This window comes from Piliocolobus tephrosceles, chromosome 10 (assembly GCF_002776525.5).
Source record: "Piliocolobus tephrosceles isolate RC106 chromosome 10, ASM277652v3, whole genome shotgun sequence".
NCBI classification, from domain to species: Eukaryota; Metazoa; Chordata; class Mammalia; order Primates; family Cercopithecidae; genus Piliocolobus; species Piliocolobus tephrosceles.
In genome coordinates this window covers 120,375,261-120,397,580 of record NC_045443.1, presented here as the reverse complement: position 1 = coordinate 120,397,580, position 22,320 = coordinate 120,375,261, and the positions used below count along the sequence as shown (strand labels likewise).

Sequence of the window (22,320 nt, the reverse complement as noted above, 5' to 3'; positions counted from 1 at the left end):
GGCAACATAGTTAGACCCCGTCTCCATTAAGTCAATCAATCAAGGAAGGTACTTCCATTATTTAAATTTTGTCTTCCAACACATTTTAGGGGGGCTAATAAAGGATCCCTGTCTGTCCAGAAACTGTTGTACAGAAGGACTGAGTACTTCCTCATTCTGTATATGGCCACATGCAGTTAGCCCATTTGCTTCTTTAAAAACATTTTTTTCTTTGTAGAGATGAGGTCTTATTATGTTGTCCAGACTGGTTTCAAACTCCTGGCCTCAAGTGATCCTTTCACCCTGGCCTCCCAAAGTCCTAGGGTATCAGGTGTGAGCCATCATGCCAGGTCTGCATTCCCCTCCTGATGAGTACTTTGGTTGTTTCCAATCTTTTCCTGTAGGAATAATGGCAAAGTGAATCATTTACAAGTGTGTGTTCCTAGAAGTGGAATAGTTGGGTCAAAAGGTAAGCATATTTGTAATTTTGAGGAGATTGTCAAATTGTCCTCCAAAGAACTTATACAAATTTAAATTCCCACCAAGATATGAGAATAAATGTTCTGGTAATTTTGTCCACAGTTATCAAACTTTAATTTTTGCCATTCTGACAAGTAAAAAATTGAATCTAAGTAGCTTTAATTTGCATTTTTATTAGCATTAAGGAGGTTTAATTTCTTTTCACATGTTCCAAAGCCCTTTGGGTCATGCACAGTGGTTCACATCTCTAATCCCAGCAACTCAGGAAGATCGCCTGAGGCCAGGAGTTTGAGACCAGCCTGGGCAGCATACCACAATCCTACCCATACAAAAAATAAAAATAAAAAAAATTGGCCGAGTGTGGTGACATGCACCTGTATGGTCCCAGCGACTCAAGAGGCTGAGACAACAGGATTGCTTGAGCTTAGGAGTTTGAGGCTGCAGTGAGCTATGATTGCTTCACTGCACTCCAGCCTAGGTGACAGAGCAAGACTGTATCTCTAGTGGGGAGAAAAAAAGTCCTTTGTATTTTTTTCTATGGTGTATTTATTTGCATTATTATTATTATTTTTCTTTCGAGATAGGGTTTCACTGTCACCCAGGCTGGAGTGCAGTGGAACAATCTTGGCTCACTGCAATCTCTGCCTCCTGGCCTCAAGCGATCCTCCCACTTCAGCCTCCCAAGTAGCTGTGACTTCAGGTGCACACCACCATGCCTGGTCAATTTCTTTTTTTTTTAGTTTTTAGTAGAGACAAGGTTTCACTATGTTGCCCAGTCTGGTCTCAAACTCCTGGGCTTAAGCAGTCCACTAGCTTAGTCCTCCCTAAGTGCTGGGATTACCGGTATGAACCACCACGCCCAGCCCAGCTATTTTTTTTTTTTTTTTTGAGATGGAGTCTCACTCTGTTGCCTAGGATAGAGTGCAATGGCTTGATCTTGGCTCGCTGAAGCATCCACCTCCTGGGTTCAAGTGATTCTCCTGCCTCAGCCTCCCAAGTGGTTGGGATTACAGGTGACCGCTACCACACCCGGCTATTTTTTGTATTTTTAGTAGAGATGGGGTTTCACCATGTTGGCCAGACTGGTATCGAACTCCTGACCTCAGGTAATCCCAAAGTGTTGGGATTACAGGAGTGAGCAACCATGCCCGGCCAGCCCAACCATTCTTATTTGTTATGATATGATCTTTAGGAGAAGTCTAAGACCTATGTAAATAGTTATTGGACTATGTTTTAAATATAGGTCAAATGTCATTACAATATTGCAAATTATTTGCATTTTTAAACATTTTATTGTTGAGAAACATTTGTTATAACACCTTCAAAGTACAAAATAATTTTATTATTGAAACTGCAATTTCAAAACTTGCAATTAGCTAAATAGAAGCCTATATAATCAAAATAACTAGCATTTTTGGTACTCAGGAGTACTGTGCTAGATTGCTAGATGCATTTTTTTTTTTTTAAGATAGAGTCTTGCCCTGTCACCTAGGCTGGAGTGCAGTGGCATGATCTCTGTTCACTGCAACCTCTGCCTCCTGGGTTCAAGTGATTCTTCCACCTCAGCCCCTTGAGAAGCTGGGATTACAGGCATGAGCCACCACGCCTGGCTAATTTTTTGTATTTTTAGGAGAGATGGGGTTTCACCATGTTAGCCAGGATGGTCTCGATCTCCAGACCTCATGATCTGCCCACCATGGCCTCCCAAAGTGCTGGGATTATAGGTGTGAGCCACAATACCTGGCCTAGATGCTTTATACGAACTGATTCAAACCTCCTGCCACTAGAAGGTACTTTTACTGCCCTCAGTTTGAGGAAATTAAGATGGTGAGAAATTGGGCCAGGCAAGGTGGCTCATGCCTGTTATACCAGCACTTAGGGAGGCCAAGGTGGGAGGATTACTTGAGGCCTAGAGTTCAAGACCAGCCTGGGCAAGAAAGCAAGACCTTGTCTCTACAAAAAAAATCAAAAATCAGGAAGGCATAGTGGTGTGTGCCTGTAGCCCCAGATACTCAGGAGGCTGAAACGGGAGGATCCCTTAAGCACAGGGATTCAGGGTTGCAGTGAGCTATGGTCATAACACTACACTCCAGCCTGGGTGACAGAGCAAGACCATCCTGTTTCTCTCTGTGGGAAATTAAATAACTTGTTCATGCCCACACAGCTAGTGAGTGACAGAACCAGAACTCAAATCCAGACTTATTTTACTTCGAAACCTGTGTTTAATCATGTTTCACTGAGTTTTTTTGAAATATTTTTTTTCAACTGGCAAAATAAAGGCAAACTAATTCCAGTAATATCAAATTCACTTAATTTATTCACAAGTATGGCAAAAGACTACAAAGGCAAAATAACAGGTGTAATTAACACTTCTATGCGCTGGCTTTTTGCTCCACATGCCTTTCTAGGCCACTGGCTGCAGTGCTGGGTGTTTACAGCTGCAGACCACTCCTCCCAGACTTCTAGCCAGGTGGCTTCCAGTTTGGTTCTGCTATTTCTTGGCACTGGTATAAGAATTAGAAGCTTGAAGAAAGTGCAGCAATGTTTCTTCTTTTGGTGGTGGGCTTGGCAGCTTGGGCAGCGGCAGTGCAAGTTGTCAGCAGCACTGGTGAAGAGACTCCTGGGCTTCTGAGCACTGCAGTGGCCGCAGCAGCTCCGACAGCTCAGTGGCAAATGTGGGCTCGGGACTCCAAGCCAGGGGCAGAAGCAGCTCCTGATCTGTGGCTGCGAAGTCCTCCTTCCCTTTGTCTGGCTCCCCCTTCTACCTCCCTTCTGTTCTTTCAGTCTTTTGAAGAACTTTATAGCCAATCCCAGGCATGAAATTCTTCTCTGCTTGGCCTATCTAGAGTGGCTGTTATTTTTCTGACTGGCTACTGACTGATACACTCTGCCACTAAAATTATACCAATATTTTCTTAGAATAACACTAAAAAGACTGATATTACTTTTTTATATGGAAGATATGGGCTACAAGCACTCAATTTTCTTGAGGGAGAGAGCTATTTTTGCACTTTGTTTCCTTCATATACGGTGCAAAAAGTTGATAGTCTCCATAAATTGCACAAGTAACTGGCAATGAAAAGACTTATGGAGCAAGTATGCTCATATTAAGTGTTTTATTTATTACATGTGGGGTAATGTTAAGACAAATAGCTATAAAACAGAGGTTCTACAATTTAAAAACTGTAATAAATATGGTCCATTAATAGCAGATTCCAAAATTCTTGTCCTTCTTGAAGAAAAGGTTCAATGATTTACTATAACCCACTAAGAAACATCTAAATGGGAAGAAACACAGAAGTGATTTTTATAAGTCACTTAGTTTTTCAAATTGAAAATGGTCAAATAAACTACAGAACTTAAGACTTAAGTGAAATGATACAAATCTATACACATAAAACTATTTGGCATTTTAGATGAGAGAAACAGATTTTAAAGACCACAAATTCGTCTCTCGAATCAATACTTTCCCTTTCTGGAAAAAAAAGTAATCTTATGCCATTGAGCACAACCAACTGGAGGTAAACCCTGTAAGTTATTAATCGGAGGTAACAAAATGCGGGCTTATTCTAATACGCCTGATCTGGACCAAAGGAAGAAAAAAGCCTCTATACCTAGGTTTACTAAAGCTACCAAAATAGTCCAATCTGAAAAATAGCAAATAAAAAATAAAGCTGCCAAAATATGATCAAAGTAAAAATTTTACCTGGTACTTAAGTTCAAAATAGGAGTAAAAATAAATTATGTGTACATTTTACATACAAAAAATTTGGAAGAATGTACAGCAAAATGTTAACAGTGATCCTGTCTGGGTAGTGAGATTTTGGAGATCAGTTTAGTTTTTTTTTTTTTTTTTTTGGCTCCTTCATATTTCTCCTTTTTCTTTTCTTTTTTTCTTGAGATGAGTTTTGCTCTTGTCGGCTAGGCTGGGGTGCAGTGGCACGACCTCGGCTCACTGCAACCACCGTCTCCCGGACTCAAGCAATTCTCCTGCCTCAGTCTCCCGAGTAGCTGGGATTACCGGCAGGTGCTACCACGCCTCGCTAATTTTTGTATTTTTAGTAGAGACGGGGTTTCACCATGTTGGCCAGGCTGGTGTTAAACTCCTGGCTTCAGGTAATCTGCCCGCCTCAGCCTCCCAAAGTGCTGGGATTACATGTGTGAGCCCCTGTGCCTAGTCATACTTCTTTTTCTTCTGCAGTGAACATACGTTTTAGATAATTAAAGAATAATAATTAATTTAAAAAGCAATTAATACCCAAGCATGACAGTAATCAACACCTTTAGAATTCAGTTTTTCACCTGCTTCAATATTAAAAACACCACCTTATGAAGAATGGTAATGTTGGAAAGCACCTGAGAGACCAGGGGGTCCAAATCTGAAGACTAAGCCCACACTAGGCTTTGCTGCCCAGTGGCAGGGCTGAGATTAGAACTGTGGCCTCTTGATTTCTCGTTTAGAGCACACAAAGTAAAATATAAAAATTACAGTTACACATAAAAATACATTTATCTCCAGAACACTAGAAAAGGTTGGTCAATTTTAAGGCCCTAGGAATATAAACAATGTCAAGTTAGAACCTAAGAACTCTCCATCAGCTTTACCTTCAGAATTTCACAGGGAGCGGCTTCTGAAGGCACAGGTTTCCCGCAGTGCTTTGAATATTCAGTTATCAAGACTGAAGCTTCATCTAAACTACAAAATCAAAAAGAAAAAGAAGTGTTAGGCCAGGCACAGTTCCTTGTACCTATAATCCTGGCACTCAGGGAAGCCAAGATGTGCAGATGGCTTGGGTCCAGGAGTTGGAGACCAGCCTGGGCAACATGGCAAAGCCCTGTCTCTACAAAAAAATATAAAATTAGCCAGGTATGGTGTCGCACACTTGTAGTCCCAGCTACTCTGGAGGCTGAGGTGGGAGGATCGCTTGAACCCAGGAGGTTGAGGCAGCAGTGAGCCATGTTTGTGCCACTGCACTCCAGTCTGATTGACAAAGCAAGACCCTATCTCAAAAAGAAAAGAAAAAGAGGCGTTGAAGTCAAAATTAAAAGTAAAGACTAATCTCTAAATTTAATGTTTTATTTGGGAAAAAAGAATTCCAATTTGGGGCATATACATAGACTGGGTAGTCTCTGGATTGTCCAAAGAAACAAAGAGAAGGCTAGAGATTTTATGAAAAAGAGACATGTTACATATTGTTCTTTTTCTGTGTGTGTGTGAGACGGAGTTTCACTTTGTTGCACAGGCTGGAGTGCAATGGTGCGATCTCTGCTCACTGCAACCTCCACCTCCTGGGTTCAAGCGATTCTCCTGCCTCAACCTCCTGAGCAACTGGGATTACAGGCATGTGCCACCACACTCGGCTAACTTTTTGTATTTTTAGTAGAGACAAGTTTCATCATGTTGGCCAGGCTAGTCTTGAACTTCTAACCTCAGGTGATCCACCCGCCTTGGCCTCCCAAAGTGCTGGGATTACAGGCTTAAGCCACTGCGCCCGGCCAGAATTACGTTTTTTGGAGCCATGTTTTGTACTTTGAGTGCTTTTCCCCAGGCCACTTTCATGTATTTGGGTATCACAAGAATGACCTAACTCATGTAATCAACTTCACAGAGGGCATGAGGAAACTTTCGGAGATAGTATGTTCACTCTCTTGATTGTGGTGATGGCTTCATAGGTATACACATGTCAAAATTTACTAAACTGCAGACTTCACATATGTCCAGCTTATTCTATGTATCAATTATAACTCAAAAAATACTTGCTCAAAAATGACAATATCTAATTATGGCTGGATCACAAGAGATAAACAAGCAGATGGAAATCCATGGAGTGGAAACGAGAAAGACCGACCTCTCAAGCGCCAGCACGGCTAGACCACATGCAGGGATGGATATGGTGTGTACTGCAGTCTTGAACTTCCCTTTCTTTAGCGTCAGCCCATTTCTTCCTTCTCCCATTCAGTTTCCATATCCACCCCCAGCTCTATCCCAAGAAGATTATTGTTTCTAAACTTGTGGGTGCTAGAAAATTAGATAACCAAGTTTAACAAAAATGATGTTACATAAAGTCATTAATGTTCTGAGCAAGTATCTAAGACATAAAATTGTAATGCAGGATTTAGAACAGGGCTATGAGACATTCGATTTGGGGATTCAGATGACCTGTTTAATTGTCAGATTCTAAGAGGTCACGTTCCAAGAAATTGGGTTATGAAATGATTAACTTTTGGATATGTGCAGTAATGAGAGATGTAATATTTTGAGCTTTTATTTATTATTTTTTTTATTTTTTGAGACGGAGTCTCACTCTGTCGCCCGGGCTGGAGTGCAGTGGCCGGATCTCAGCTCACTGCAAGCTCTGCCTCCCGGGTTTACGCCATTCTCCTGCCTCAGCCTCCCCAGTAGCTGGGACTACAGGCGCCCGCCACCTCGCCCGGCTAGTTTTTTGTATTTTTTAGTAGAGACGGGATTTCACAGTGTTAGCCAGATGGTCTCGATCTCCTGACCTCGTGATCCGCCCGTCTCGGCCTACCAAAGTGCTGGGATTACAGGCTTGAGCCACCGCGCCCGGCCTATTTTGAGCTTTTAATTACAACCAAATAGCTCTACAGTTGACATTTTCCTCCAACATAAAGACGGATTTTTTTTTTTTTTTGAAGCAGAGTTTCACTCTTCTTGCCCAGGCTAGAGAGCAATGGCGTGATCTCGGCTCACTGCAACCTCTGCCTCCAGGGTTCAAGTGATTCTTCTGCTTTAGCCTCCCGAGTGGCTGGGATTACAGGCATGCGCCACCATGCCCAGCTAATTTTGTATTTTTAGTAGAGACACGGTTTCTCTATGTCCACGCCCAGCTTACAAAGATAGATTTTACGGAAATTCCACAGTAAGTTGCTTTTTGAAAATAAACTTACCTTAAGTCATTTGCCAAATAGCTTACTAGTTCAGTGATATTGTTGGTATTCATCACATGCATCTTCAACATTTGAAAGTATTTGGTCTTTGCCAAAATCCCAAACTCCTTCTTACTGATGATACTATTCAGAATCAGACTTCTAATCTATAGAATGACACGTATCATTAAGATCAGACTTCTTATCTATTAGAATCAGACTTCTAATCTATAGAATGACAGGTATCAAGCCTTTATTCAATATCAAAACACTGTTACAATCAGAAGTCCAATTAGCACTGCATTATGACTGCGCCTCCTTTTTGAGGGGGTAAAAAGGGAAAGGAGGCCTGTCAGCATCAGTCAATAAATAAAGTAATTGTTGTTTTGCTCTTTGACACTTTTTATGAGGAAGAAGATCTGTTTTCAATTAAAAGCACTTAAGGCTACAAATTTTCCATGGAGCACAGCAGTCAACAAGACTCTCAGGGTCCCTGCCTTTTAAAAAATTTACTGAGGTTTTAATAGAAGCAAAATAATTCTATACATAAACAGCTAGACATAGCAGTTTTCAGCTTAATCTTGGTTTGGGAAAATGAAATGAAATCGCCTCTTACTTGATGTGAAAATCCTGCTAGCTGGCCTGTGTTCATATGCTCTTCCAATTGCTTTAAAATAACTTGAGGGTCACACGAACCCAGAAAATTCTAGAGAAAAATCAAAGCAGAATTAATAGAAAAGTGTTATTACTTATTCCAACAGCAAGAGCTGTTGATCAGGTATTTTGTCGTTCTAAGTGCCAAAATAAATATATTTAAATACTGAAACACAGAACGGCATCAAGGAATGAGTGTACGAATGATGGAAAGAGGGGAAAAAAAATCAAAGACAAGAACAGGTGGCTTTAAAAAATGTAATTAATAGACCAAATGACAAATAAAAAATATGCACGTTCAGCTGGACGCAGTGGCTCATGCCTATAATCCCAACACTTTGGGAGGCCAAGGCCACTGGATTGCCTCAGGTCAGGAGTTCGAGACCTGCCTGGCCAACATGGCAAAACCCTGTCTCTACTAAAAATACAAAAGTTAGCTGGGCGTGGTGGCGGGAGCCCGTAATGTCAGCTACTTGGGAGTCACTTGAATCCGGGAGGCAGGTTGCAGTGAGCTGAGATTGCGCCACTGCACTCCAGCCTGGGTGACAGAGACTCTCTTTAAAAAAAAAAAAAAAGCATGAATGCATGCATGTTCATTTATGTAGATCTCTATCTACTGGTATGTCTACCTACAGGGAAGATAACAGATAACTGTAAAACATTACAAAATGCTTTGTTCTACTTGTTCTCTATTATAAAGGAAATGAGAGTTATTTTTAAAAGTTCTGTCCCCAAAATGCTTGTGGCTCCCTCTGATGGGCACCCACACATAAAATCTGACTCTCCCCTTCTTTTATCTCCCACATTCAATTGCTAAGTCAGCTGCCTTCCTTGTAGCCTTCTCATCTTGTTCAAGTTCATTACCAGACCCTACCGTGGGTACTTAACCCTCAAGCCTTCCCTGCCTATGCACAAGGCTGATATGAAGAGATCAAGCGGGGTAAAATTCTACTCAAATGCAACAGCTTCCCAAGAGTTTCCCTTCTTGTCCTCTCCTCTGACCAAGTCTACATGGCTTAATGGGTTATTCTTTCTAAAATACTTCCTTCATCATTTCAGTTTGCTGTTCTAAAATAATCACTTGTTTCCCCACTGATAGACAATAAGGCCCAAACCCCTTGTAAGACATCTCTCAGCTGGACTTTAATCTATCTTTGAGTCTTACCTCCCACTAAGTCCCCATACAAGCTTCACACATATCTGATGTATGCATGCTTTACGGGTTTGCTGAAACAAAAATGCGACCTTTTGCAAGGGACATGCAAGATGAGACCTTCTATTTCCTTGGCAGCCCAGAGGAATCATGTGCACCATACCTGAATTTGCTGGTGTCTTTTCTCTGAGTGGGGCATGAGCATCAGACAAGCTAATGCAAAAGCCGGAAGTTCTAACTGGATATATTGCCTGGCGACTCCAATCAGGTCAAGATCATCTGAGACTGGACATCTTCAAGAGAGCACATTCATTAGTTAATAATCTGTCAGATTCACTAGATTATATTGGCCTTTCTAGCTTTCCATAGTCATCTACCTGTCCAGGCTTTCAATAATTTTAAACACTAAAGTGCTGGTGCATGACATATGCTTAGGAATGAGTAACATGAGTCTTTGACGGCATTCTACACGGAATAAAAGAATCTACCCACGGGAACATGGACTACTGTTTGCTATACCATGATTATGTCTGAAAGCCTACAGATGCCTAAAGATAGGCTTCTAAATTCTCAGAAGACTCAAAAACATTTTTTTTTTTCTTTTTTTGAGAAACTGTCTAGCTCTGTCACCCAGGCTGGATGTGATCTTAGTTCACTGCGACCAGCACCTCCTGGGTTCAAGCAATTCCTCCTCCTCAGCTTCCTGAGTAGCTGGGATTGTAGGCATGCGCCACCACGCCCAGCTCATTTTTGTATTTTTAGTAGAGATGGGGTTTCACCATGTTAGTCAGGCTGATCTCAAACTCCTGGCCTCAAGCAATCCACTCGCCTCAGACTCCCAAAGTGCTGGGGTTACAGGTGTGAGCCGCCGCACACAGCCAGAAGACTCAAAATCTATGTGACAATGCTGTACGATTTAGGGTAGTCACCAAAAGTACTCTATGCTCATATAAACAGTAGGTACTCAATTTAGAGAATGCTCAGTTTACTAGTCGCACAACACATGGGACGTAGACATTGCAAAAATAATCGAGAGCCGGGCGCGGTGGCTCAAGCCTGTAATCCCAGCACTTTGGGAGGCCGAGACGGGCGGATCACGAGGTCAGGAGATCGAGACCATCTTGGCTAACATGGTGAAACCCCGTCTCTACTAAAAATACAAAAAAAAACTAGCCGGGCGAGGTGGCGGGCGCCTGTAGTCCCAGCTACTCCGGAGGCTGAGGCAGGAGAATGGCGTAAACCCGGGAGGCGGAGCTTGCAGTGAGCTGAGATCCGGCCACTGTACTCCAGCCTGGGCGACAGAGCGGGACTCCGTCTCAAAAAAAAAAAAAAATAATAATAATAATAATAATCGAGATATTTTGGTATAAAAACAAGTGTTGCTGGGTGCGGTGGCTTACACCTGTAATCCCAGCAATTTCGGAGGCCGTCTCTAGTAAAACTACAAAAATTAGCCGGGTGTGGTGGTGGTGCGTGGTGTGTGCCTGTAATCCCAGCTACTCACGGGACAGCTCATGCCTGTAATCCCAACACTTTGGAAATCCCGTCTCTACTAAAAATACAAAAATCAGCCAGGCGTGGTGGCACGTGCCTGTAATCCCAGCTACTCAGGAGGCTGAGGCAGGAGAATCGCTTGAATCTGGGAGGTGGAGGTTGCAGCGAGCCGAGATTGCGCCACTGCACTCCAGCCTGGGCGACAGAGCAAGACTCCGTCTCAAAAAAATAAAACAAAACAAAAACAAGTTATGCTTAACTTCCTAACAAAAAGGAATTACTCATAAGAGATATCTATTAGAAAGGAATCTTATAAGCAACAAACTTTTTTTTTTTTGGTAGAACAAATATTTCACTTACTCGAGGACAGCGATGAGACTCTCAGAACAATCTGACAACTGATCAGGACTTAAAGGACAAGAAGCTGAAGATAAAAAAAAACCAACCATGATATACACACACTCAACTATAAAATGCCGTAGTGAATGTTTCAGAGGAGAGCGAAATACCTGAAAGCAGTGGTATCTGTATCACACGCTGCCACGCTTTACTGAAGTAGGGAACCTGTGAAAACAAGTCCACGTTTGGGATATTCATGTTAAGGATATTACAAACTCTCTTTAATTTGCAGTCTAGGCCGGGTACAGTGGCTCACACCTATAATCCCAGCACTTTGAAAGGCTGAAGCAGGTGAATCACTTGAGGTCAGGCGTTCGAAACCAGCCTGGCCAACATGGCAAAACCCTGTCTCTACTAAAAACACAAAAATTAGCCAGGCATGGTTGTGCATGCTTGTAATCCCAGCTACCTGGGAGGCTGAGACACAAGAATCGCTTGAACCTGGGAGGTGGAGGTTGCAGTGAGCTGAGATCACACCATTGCACTCCAGCCTGGGCAACAGAGCGAAACTCCATCTCCAAAAAGATATTATGAACTCTTTTTAAATTGCAGCCTAATTGTTCTGAAATTAGATAATGGTGATGGCTGTACAATTTTATGAATATACCAGAATCTACTTGATTGTATACTTTCAAAAGGACGAATTTTACAAGTGAATTGTATCTCAACAAAAAAATTAGATAGATCACTATGTGCTGATATGAAACACTCTCCAGAGGCCACTGTTAAATGGTCACAAAACTGTACATTTATAGTTTATATTCCAGATGACTAAAATCATAATCTCCCTGTTTGAGATGATTAAGGTTCTAGCATAATGTTCTTCATTAACTGTATCTTTCAGGATCTCATTATACAATCCTGGCTGATTCATTATTGTTCCATTTGGCAAAAAGTCAGAACCCAACTCAGAAAAGAAAATTAATCCTTAGCTGGTTATATGCCAGGGCCACAGGAAAGGAGGAAGGGGACAAGAGAAAGAATTTCAAGAAGGTGAATAAGGAAAGAACACTGGCCAGGCGCGGTGGCTCACACCTGTAATCCCAGTACTTTGGGAGGCCAAGGCAGGAGGATTGTTTGAGCTCAGGAGTTGCAAGACCAGCCTAGGCAACACGGCAAGACCCCCATCTCTATATATTCAAAGAAAAAAAGAGGAAAGAAAACGTAAACCTCCATCAATAGAGGAGTGGTTAAATAACTTCGGGTATATTTTACTACATATTATGGAGAATAATCAAGCATTAAAAATAAAATACCTCAAAAGGCTAAACACAGAGTTACTGTAAGACCCAACAAGCCCACTCCTAGGTATACACTCAAGAGAAATGAAAATATGTTCAATTAACAATGGAACATTATTTGGCAAAAAAGAGGAATGAAGTGGGTGGGCGCAATGGCTCATGCTTGTAATCCCAGCACTTTGGGAGGCCAAGGCGGGCGGATCACAAGGTCAGAAGATCGAGTCCACGGTGAAACCCCAGTCTCTACTAAAAACACAAAAAAATGAGCTGGGTGTGGTGGCGGGCACCTGTAGTCCCAGCTACTCGGGACTGAGGCAGGAGAATGGCGTGAACCCAGGAGGCGGAGCTTGTAGTGAGCCGAGATCGCGCCACTGCACTCCAGCCTGGGTGACAGAGCCAGACCCCTTCTCAAAAAAAAAAGAGGAATGAAGTACTGATCCATGCTACAATGTGGATGAACCTTAAAACATGATGCTGAGTGAAAGAAGCCGGGCAGGAAATCCCACAGTGTGGGACTCCGTCGATACAAAATGTCCAGAATAGGCAAATCCATGGACAGAAAGTAGATTAGTGGTCACTGGGGGCTGGAGGGAGTGGGGAATGGGGAATGATTGCTAATGGATATGAATTTTCTTTTTGGCGTGAGGAAAATATTCTGGAATTAGATAACAGTGAGGCCGTACAACTTTGTGCATATACCAAAAACTACTTCATTGTGTTCTTTAAAAGGATAAATTTTACATGTGAACTGTATCTCAATAAAACGCTGATATGGAACTATCTCCAGAGACCATTGTTATGTGAAAACAACACTTTTAGAATGTGATTGCATTTATGTGTGCAAAAATGTATATATACACTGTAGATATGCACACACGCACACGTGCCTGTAAAACAGGAAATCTCGGCCAGGTATGTTGGCTCACGCCTGTAATCCCAGCACTTTGGGAGGCCAAAGCGGGTGGATCACGAGGTCAGGAGACAGAGACCATACTGGCTAACGCAGTGAAATACCGTCTCTTCTAAAAATACAAAAAATTAGCTGGGCGTGGTGGCAGGCGCCTGTAGTCCGAGCTACTCAGGAGGCTGAGGCAGGAGAATGGCATGAACCCGGGAGGTGGAGCTTGCAGTGAGCTGAGATGGCGCCACTGCACTCCAGCCTGGGTGACAGAGCGAGACTCCGGCTCAAACAAAACAAAACAGGAAATCTCTAGAATACATAGGACATTGTAAGCAGTCGTTCCCTTAGGAAGATAATTATGAAGGGAAATAGTAAGGGGGAATTTTCATGTTTTACTCAGCATATTTCTATATTGTCCTAATTAAACAAAGAATAAATTATGTATTTCTACATAATATATATTTTGCTTATATGGGTACACAACTTATGTGAAATGTAGAAAAGATGAACAAGCCAGGGTATCTGATGTGAAAGATCTTCAAAGTCTGTGAGGGGCAGCCCAACATGTAATGAAAATTAATTATATGGTGACAAAAGTCAGAGTGGAGCCAAAATGTCTTGAGAGCATAAATAAAGGTGTGACTTGTGAGGCCTAGAAAACTCAGGAAAGTGGTATCTTCAGGAGGTGATGTGAGCTGAGTATTAACGGGTCCAGGCACAACTTTAATCATCCTACAGCTGATCAGTTCTGTTTCTTCTTCCTTTATTTTAGGGAAAGGATCTAGCCCTGTTGCCCAGGCTGGAGCTGGAGTGCGATGGTGCAATCATGGCTCACTGCAGCCTCAAACTCCTGGGCTCAAGTGATCCTTCCGCCTTGGCCTCCCAAAGCTTTGGGGTTACAGGAGTGAGCCACTGTACTTGGCTCAGTTCTGTTCTTTACAAAGGAGCTGACTGCTTAATCCAGTGTCCCCAGCAGTCACAAGGCCAGAAAGTATAAAGACTAAATTCAATAAAATTTATTTTAAAAAACCACATACCTGCCATAAAGAATGGATACTGGAAATGGCTTTTAAAACTTTCCTTAGATAAGGAATCTGTAAAATATTAAAAATACAAAAGTTCTAAAGACCACCAAAATGGAAAATTTCAATGTGAAATATTGCATCTTAAAGTTCCAGAAAAAGTACTGGTAAAACTTTATCTTCCATGATAACTGCCAGAGAAGTTCACTTACAAGTTCATAAATATCAAAAAAGGCTAGGGAACCTTCCATTTGTTTCCAGTGAAATTTATGTCATTTTGGATTTTGCATTCTCTGGCCTAACACCAAGTTCTTTAAGTTTGGCATGAACTCAGTGAGAGTGACTGTGTTTTCAGCATAAATCTGTTCCATAACAAGTATCAATCCAAAATGTTTAGGGGGTGCTGTGCAAAAGCTTTCAGATGTATTCAGTCCAGGGTATTGAGTCTTACCATATTGAAGCCCAGAAGCTTTTGCAAGAGTCCATTCCAAAGCTGCAGGTCATAGATTTTGTATTCTAAACACAGCTCAGTCACCAATCTTACTGCCTGAAGCCAAAAAAAGAAAAAAATCATGCTGCTCCAACAAACCAGTAAATCAAGCCATCTTTGGAAAAGTAGGGCAGCTTAATAAAAATACGCTGCTTTTTTTTTTTTTTTTTTTGAGATGGAGTCTCACTCTGTTGCCCAGGCTGGAGTGCAGTGGCATGATCTTAGCTCGCCGCAACCTCCACCTCCCGGGTTCAAGCAATTCTCCTGCCTTAGCTTCCTGAGCAGCTGGGATTACAGGTGGCCGTCATCACGCCTGACTAATTTTTGTATTTTTAGTAGAGACGGGGTTTCACCATGTTGGCCAGGCTGGTCTTGAACTCCTGACCTGAGGTGATCCACCCGCCTTGGCCTCCCAAAGTACTGGGATTACAGGCATGAGCCACCGCACCCGGCCACAAAATGTGCTTCTAATCTGTGAATGTCTATTGAAGGCCCCCATCTTTCTAATGAAAGAAATGACAAAAAAGAGATTCTTTTTCTTGCTATCGTGGACTCAAGACACCACCTCAGACATCTCCCCCTTTCTTTCTTCTATTGAAAAAGTTTGCCTGTTGGACCAAAAAGCCTTCCTGCCCCAGCCTCCACTGCCTCAGAGGCTAAATTCCCATAGGAACTAAGAAGAAGATAAACGATATCCTCTCTACCGGACAGTCTCCTCTCCCTGTACAGATAAGGATAAGCCGTGGAAGGGATTATAGAAGTGCTCTCTCTGCTTGGCAGGGATGACTTTAACTGGTGGACCTTAAGGCAAAAGAGGTAAAAGGACCTTCCACATTGCCTTATCCATCCACACGCTGGGACAGGAGAGTAGAAAGGTCTCAGAGCAGTAGAGTTGTTCAGGGATAAAGACTGTTCCGGTCGCGCGCAGTGGCTCACGCCTATAATCCCAGCATTTTGGGAGGTCCAGGTGGGTGGATCACCTTAGATCAGGAGTTTGAGACCAGCCTGGCCAATGTGGTGAAACCTCATCTCTACTAAAAATACAAAAATTAGCCAGGTGTGGTGGGCAGGTGCCTATAATCCCATCTACTTGGGAGGCTGAGGCTTGAACCCAGGAGACAGAGGCTGCAGTGAGCTGAGATCACGCCACTATACTCCAGCCTTGGCAACAGTGCAAAACTCCGTCTCAAAAAAAAAAAAAAAAAAACTGTTCCTGGTTTTCTCTTTCAGGATTCTGAGTAGGGGCAGGGAATTGGGAATGCGGCAGTGAGGTGTACCTACCATGGACTCGTGGCTGTGGTTTTTCCACAGGCCCTTAATCATTCCTTCTTTAGGACTGTTGCAAAATAATTCGTATGTGATGGGGATATTCAAAGTCTCAAATGATGCCAGAAAAGTTATACATTTCAGATAAGATCTGGAAAACAGAAATGTTTCTAAGAATCATTCTCATAGGTCACATTTACATTTAAAATAAAAACTACCATATGGAAATATTAGGCCAGTTTGTTTTAAATGTCCATTTTGGACTTCTAAATATATTCTCTGAATATATAATAACATTAGATAGAAATCAATTTGAACAAGATAAACAAAATATTCAGTTTCTAAATGCCTCCAAGAAACGATGGAAACAAGATGTTCTCAAAGCCCTATTTTCCGTTTGCCAAAATGTCAAGGATATTCAAGGCAACAGAACTGTATTCACACAGCTACTCTACTACGCTCTTCTGAATTCAGGGCTTAAAAGGTACAGCTCCAAAAAATGATTTGTTTCCTATTTATTAACACAATTTAAACATTTCTACTTACTTCACTTCTTCAATGGGTTTTTTAAAGAGTGATTCTATAGGTTCCTTGTCAGCCAAATAGAAAAGGCACTGAAGAGCTCGAGTTCTATGGGCAAAAGTTAACTGATGCATACCTAATGTCTGCAAAACCAAAAGAGGTTTGGAGAGTTGAACACCTGCACGTTGTAGCTGGGTAAATAAGTTTCAACATAGGCAATAAAAATAACGTCATTATTTTAAAATGTAAAGTCAATCTTTGCAGTTATGGAATGCACTGTAACAGTGGTTCTTAACATGTGGCCCATGGACCCCTGGAGGAGCATTCCTGAGACTCCTTCAGGAGGGAAAGGGTCAAAGCTGTTTTCATGACACTAAGATGTTATTTGCCTTTACACTGTGTTGATATTTGCACTAACTATGCAAAAGCAATGGTGGGTGAAATTGCAGGCAGAATGGAGGCAGGGCCCCCAAGTGTTGTTGTAGCCCTTGTATTTGCAGGCATGCTCTGGCAGTATTGAAAACCAAAGACATGGCCGGGCACAGTGGCTCACACCTGTAATTCCAGAACTTTGGGAGGCCAAGATGGGTGTATCATGAGGTCAGGAGTTCAAGACCAGCCTGATCAACATGGTGAAACCCCCATCTCTACTAAAAATACAAAACTTAGCCAGGTGTGGTGGCACGTGCCTGTAATCCCAGCTACTCAGGAGGCTGAGGCAGGAGAATCACTTGAACCCGGAGGTGGAGGTTGCAGTGAGCCGAGATCGCACTGTTGCACTACTCCAGCCTGGGCGACAGAGTGAGACTCTGTCTCAAAAAACAAAACAAAACAAAACAAACAAAAAAACAAAGACAAATTTCACTTAAGAATATTCTTGATGGGCTGGGTGTAGTGGCTCACGCCTGTAATCCCAGTACTTTGGGAGTCCGAGGCGGGTGGATCACCTGAGGTCAGGAGTTCAAGACCAGCCAGGTCAACATGGTGAAACCCTGTCTCTACTAAAAATACAAAAATTAGACAGGCGCGGTAGCGTGTGCCTGTAATCCCAGCTACTCAGGAGGCTGAGACAAGAAAATCATTTGAACCCAGGAGGCGGAGGTTGTGGTGAGCCAAGATTGTGCCACTGCTCTCCGACCTGGGCAACAGAGCAAGACTCCATCTCAAAAAAAAAAAAAATGTTCTTGATGAAGCAGTAAAAATTAATTTTACTAAACCTCAACTTTTGGATCCACAGTTGGTCCCCAGTTTCTGTGGGTTCTGTATTCATGGAATCAACCAACAGTGTATCAAAAATATTCCAGAAAAAAAAAATTCCACAAAGTTCTAAAAACCAAACATGAATTTGCTGCATGCCAAGTACTACACTGAATCCATGGGGATGAAGTGATTTGCAGGCATTGCGTTATACGTAACCTAGAGATGATTTAAGGTACATAGGAGGATGTGTGTAGGTGACATGCAAATACGACAACATTTTATATAAAAGACTTAAGCGTCCTCAGATTTTGGTATCCTTGGGGGTCCTGGAACCAGTCCTCCCACAGATACGGAGGGATTACTGTATATCATACTAATGTGAATTCCCATTTGAACACATGCTAATACTAATTAATGGGAAGTACACATAAGGCAGACTGCAAGGAAAAGCATTGACACAGCTGAGCTGTGAGCTGCACTAGCCACCTTTCATGGAATACCATTTTTAGGTCATAAGTCTTCACATGCAGAGAAAATAAGGGGTGGCTTTTTCCTTTTTGTCATGGGACTTCAAAATCAGCACCTCAGACTTCCTTTTCTTCCTTTTCTCTGAGAATCATTTGCCTGCTACTGGCTCCACCCCCTTCTACTCTCTCTGCTCCAGTTGCCTCAGAGGACATTTCTACAGGCAAGAACCTGAAGCTACAGGTCATGTTGCCGTTAGGGGAAATTGCAAGTTCAATCTAGCTAGAATTTAGTGGGCAGAAGGGGTGGTCTGACCAGAGCACGCAGTTGGATTAAGACATGGTGGAGACTTGTTTGTGGCCAGTTTGTTTGGCTCCTGGCTTCAGGAATGTGGACTGACCAGGGAGTTAACCACTGTGAATGCAGACAGCCAGTGGAAACTGTCAATAGGTGCACCATTCAGCATGCTAAGCAGATGTTGCAGAGGAGCATGGTGCAAAACACAATGCTTGCTTAGGAGATTAGACAGACTTAGAATACATATGTATGTGAGCATTATGTGAATCATCTGTTAATGCAATCAAGCATGGTAAATAAACAGGAAAAGATGTTAAGCTGAGATGCATCGAAGAGTTTGGATTAAGTTTCTAGAGCTTACGGTTGTAGTTGATGTTGCAAATACAAACAGCATTCTTGCACTATAATCAATTGGACGAGACTGGAGGAGATACTGCACTCTGGAAAAAAATTTTTAATTAGTTATTTTTTAATTTAGTGATGGATTATCAAAACAACAGACTTATCATCCATGGAACGGTCATTAAACAATTCAAAGGCAGATCATGGCCGGGCGTGGTGGCTCAAGCCTGGAATCCCAGCACTTTGGGAGGCCGAGACGGGTGGATCACGAGGTCAGGAGATCGAGACCATCCTGGCTAACACGGTGAAACCCCGTCTCTACTAAAAAATACAAAAAACTAGCCGGGCAAGGTGGCGGGCGCCTGTAGTCCCAGCTACTCGGGAGGCTGAGGCAGGAGAATGGCGTAAACTCGGGAGGCGGAGCTTGCAGTGAGCTGAGATTCGGCCACTGCACTCCAGCCTGGGCGATAGAGCGAGACTCCATCTCAAAAAAAAAAAAAAAAAAGGCAGATCAGAAGGATAATGGGTCAATGACATTGGTGCTTCCCCCTTTAAAGAATGCTTAATCTTTTCTTGAGTTCTTTCATTGCTAAAGATGATAATACATGCAACAGATGCCAGGCTTCAGCCTCCTCATCTATAGAATAGCCAGTCAATCTCTGGTCCCTTACATTCTATTTAAGAAATTAATACAAACCGTAGCTGTAAAGTCTCTTGAATGCTACACATGGGAAATTCTGTGTTTGGTATGCTGGACCTTGTTAGCGGCCCATTTCAACCTCCAGACCCAGGGCAGGCTGGCCCGTCTCTGGGAAGGGAGGATGAATCAGGCCAGCTGGAGGAGGGGTGGGGCAGAGCTTTTAGTAGAAAAAGGAGCACGTTACGAATTTTGCATTAAGTAGCCTTTTGGGATTTCCTTTTTCTCTCCTCTCTTTAAATCGTTTCCCTCCAAGACTTTCCATGTGGCTAGTTCAGGTAGACATACCAGGAGCTACCTCTTGTTTGAACAAAGGTGGCCCTTCCCTTAAAAGACTAAATGAGGCCAAGGTGGGGGTTCAGAGGGAAAGAGGGCATGGTACGGGTGGTTAAGATAGCTCTGCTTGCTCCAAACCAGAAGGAATCCATTTCTTGGGGTTGTCTTTCCATGTCTTTTCTATCAGCTCTCCAAGGCTGAGGTTGGACACAGGGCCTCCCAGGTTACTTGGCCTACTTTTGGTTTAGGCTAGAAAGACAAAAAGCTGGCTGGCATGTGAGCCACCATGCTTCCTTATCCATGCCTGTGCCAGGCATCATTAATGGATTGCCACATTCATTCTGACTTGGACCCAGATAAGAGTCTTCTCAAGAATACAAGCCATGACCAATCAGACCTAGCACATTAGATAAAATCAATGTGCCTTTCTAGGTCTCAGTCACAGGTTAGAAGAGCAAAAAGCATCTAGTGGCCTATATCTGAACCAATCCAGTTTAGCATGGTAAGAGAACATAAAGAGGTCTGGGGCCAAAGTCCTAGCTAAGAAAGAGGTTTCTTTTGCTTGAGAGGCACCTTCCAATTAAAGGTGTGCTAGGAACCCTCGCCCTCGTAGGAGTTCAGAAATTCTAGATCTTGGCTGACTCTGATGTTTTCCACTGGAGAGACTCCTAGCCATGTATTAGTGAACTGATTCATCTCATAGACTCTAACTCGAGTTTTATCAAGAAAGCCCTTTAAAAAAATCAACTGCTGAAAAATGTACTGGTAAAATTTCTATTTTGCATCATGATATAGGTGAATATAAGTAAACGAAAAGAGTACCTTCGTAGGGCTTCATCTTCTTGAAGTTCAAATAATTCTGATGGTTTCTTTGAAAAGGTAGGAAAAAAAGGTCAAAAACCGAAAAGTTTATGACTGAACAAACATCTCTCTGAAAATCTATTAGATTAAAAAAAAACCTAATATACAAGATTATGTTTACATAGAAAAATTACAACACAAATGATTACTTTTCTATGAAAAGATTTCTGCTTGAATGATGGGTCTACTCACATCTGTTCACTCAACAAATATTCACTGAGCACTTACTATATGATAGGCACAATTCAAAGTATATGGATTGCCTGAGTAAATAAAGCAAATGTTCCTGTCCTCCTGGAGCTTACGTGCCTTGGATTTTTATTTTGATTTATTTTTATTTTTGGAGACAGGGTCTAGCTCTGTCACTCAGGCCAGAGTACAGTGGCACAACCACGGCTCACTGCAGCCTCAACCTCCTGTGCTCAAGCAATCCTCTTGCCTCAGCCTCCCAAGTAGCTGGGACCACAGGTGCACACCATGGCACCTGGCTAATTTTTAAAATTTTTGTAGAGATGGGGGTCTCGCTATGTTGCTCAGGCTGGTCTCAAACCCCTGGCCTCAAACAATCCTCCTACCTTGGCCTCCCAAAGTGCTGAGGTTACAGTTATGAGCTACCTTGCCCAGCCCCATATTATATAATTTTTAAAAGGAAAAGACTCCATGAATTTTAAATGAACCCTTTGTTAATTCAGTATATATCTATTGGGATTTACAAAATACTGTGCTAGGTGCTATGTATACATGCAGTTTCTGGCCTCAAGGAACTTTCAGTGTGTACCTTGAACTTACATATAAGTTAAAACATCTGTAAAGGCTGGTTTCTAAAAGTTAACCACATATTCTACGTGGCCAAGATATGTTTCTAACTCCTGTTTCCACTGAAGCACAGTCCATGCTCTTGGTAAATACTTTAAAAATCATTGTTGAATCAAATGCCAAACGATATAAAAATTGCTAATTAAAAACCTAATGGTGGCCGGGTACAGTGGCTCACACCTGTAATCCCAGGACTTTGGGAGGCTGAAGTGGGTGAATCACCTAAGCTCAGGAGTTTGAGACCAGTTTGGGCAACATGGCGAAAACCCATCTCTACTAAAAATACTAAAAAAATTAGCCGGGCACAGGTAATTTTTTTTTTTTTTTTTTTGAGACGCAGTCTCGCTCTGTCGCCCAGGCTGGAGTGCAGTGGCGCGATCTCTGCTCACTGCAAGCTCCGCCGCCTCCCAGGTTAACACCATTCTCCTGCCTCAGCCTCCCTAGAAGCTGGGACTACAGGTGCCCACCACCACGCCCGGCTAAATTTTTTTGTATTTTCAGTAGAGATGGGGTTTCCCCGTGTTCGCCAGGATAGTCTTGATCTCCTGACCTCGTGATCCGCCCACCTTGGCCTCCCAAGGTGCTGGGATTACAGGCGTGAGCCACCGTGCCCGGCCAGGTAATTTTTCGAAAGTAGCTGGGACACCTCAGTCCCAGCTACTCTGGAGACTGAGGCACGAGAATCACTTAAGCCAGGGAGGTGGAGGCTGTAGTGAACTGAGATCATGCCACTGCTCTAACAAACAAACAAAACCCTAATATCATGTTAATTACACTATTTGTTTACAAATAGATTTTGTTCCCCCAAGAATATCTGCCTAGATGGATATAGGAATTATAGAATCTACCTCAAGTTCTGCCTGAAAATTCAGAAGAA

General features: G+C 42.5%; 1 protein-coding gene across 2 annotated transcripts in view; it reads right to left on the bottom strand.

The window, feature by feature from the left end:
* Window positions 1-2,758: 2,758 nt before the first annotated feature.
* The window catches only part of KNTC1 (kinetochore associated 1), a 103,943-nt gene continuing 84,381 nt past the window's right edge, over window positions 2,759-22,320 (bottom strand). Inside the window, exons 52-64 of one of the 2 annotated variants that reach the window (XM_026457382.1) lie at window positions 20,589-20,635; window positions 18,813-18,891; window positions 16,514-16,632; window positions 15,983-16,118; window positions 14,663-14,758; window positions 14,227-14,283; window positions 11,158-11,212; window positions 11,009-11,072; window positions 9,318-9,447; window positions 7,964-8,053; window positions 7,369-7,514; window positions 5,065-5,155; window positions 2,759-3,737 (exon numbers count right to left, since the gene is read on the bottom strand). In XM_026457382.1, coding sequence (XP_026313167.1) covers window positions 3,717-3,737; window positions 5,065-5,155; window positions 7,369-7,514; window positions 7,964-8,053; window positions 9,318-9,447; window positions 11,009-11,072; window positions 11,158-11,212; window positions 14,227-14,283; window positions 14,663-14,758; window positions 15,983-16,118; window positions 16,514-16,632; window positions 18,813-18,891; window positions 20,589-20,635 — 1,131 coding nt within the window. In that variant the 3' untranslated portion in view covers window positions 2,759-3,716. Of the gene's footprint in view, window positions 3,738-4,602; window positions 5,156-7,368; window positions 7,515-7,963; window positions 8,054-9,317; window positions 9,448-11,008; window positions 11,073-11,157; window positions 11,213-14,226; window positions 14,284-14,662; window positions 14,759-15,982; window positions 16,119-16,513; window positions 16,633-18,812; window positions 18,892-20,588; window positions 20,636-22,320 lie in introns of those variants that run through there. The other variant, XM_026457381.1, reaches the window with a different exon arrangement.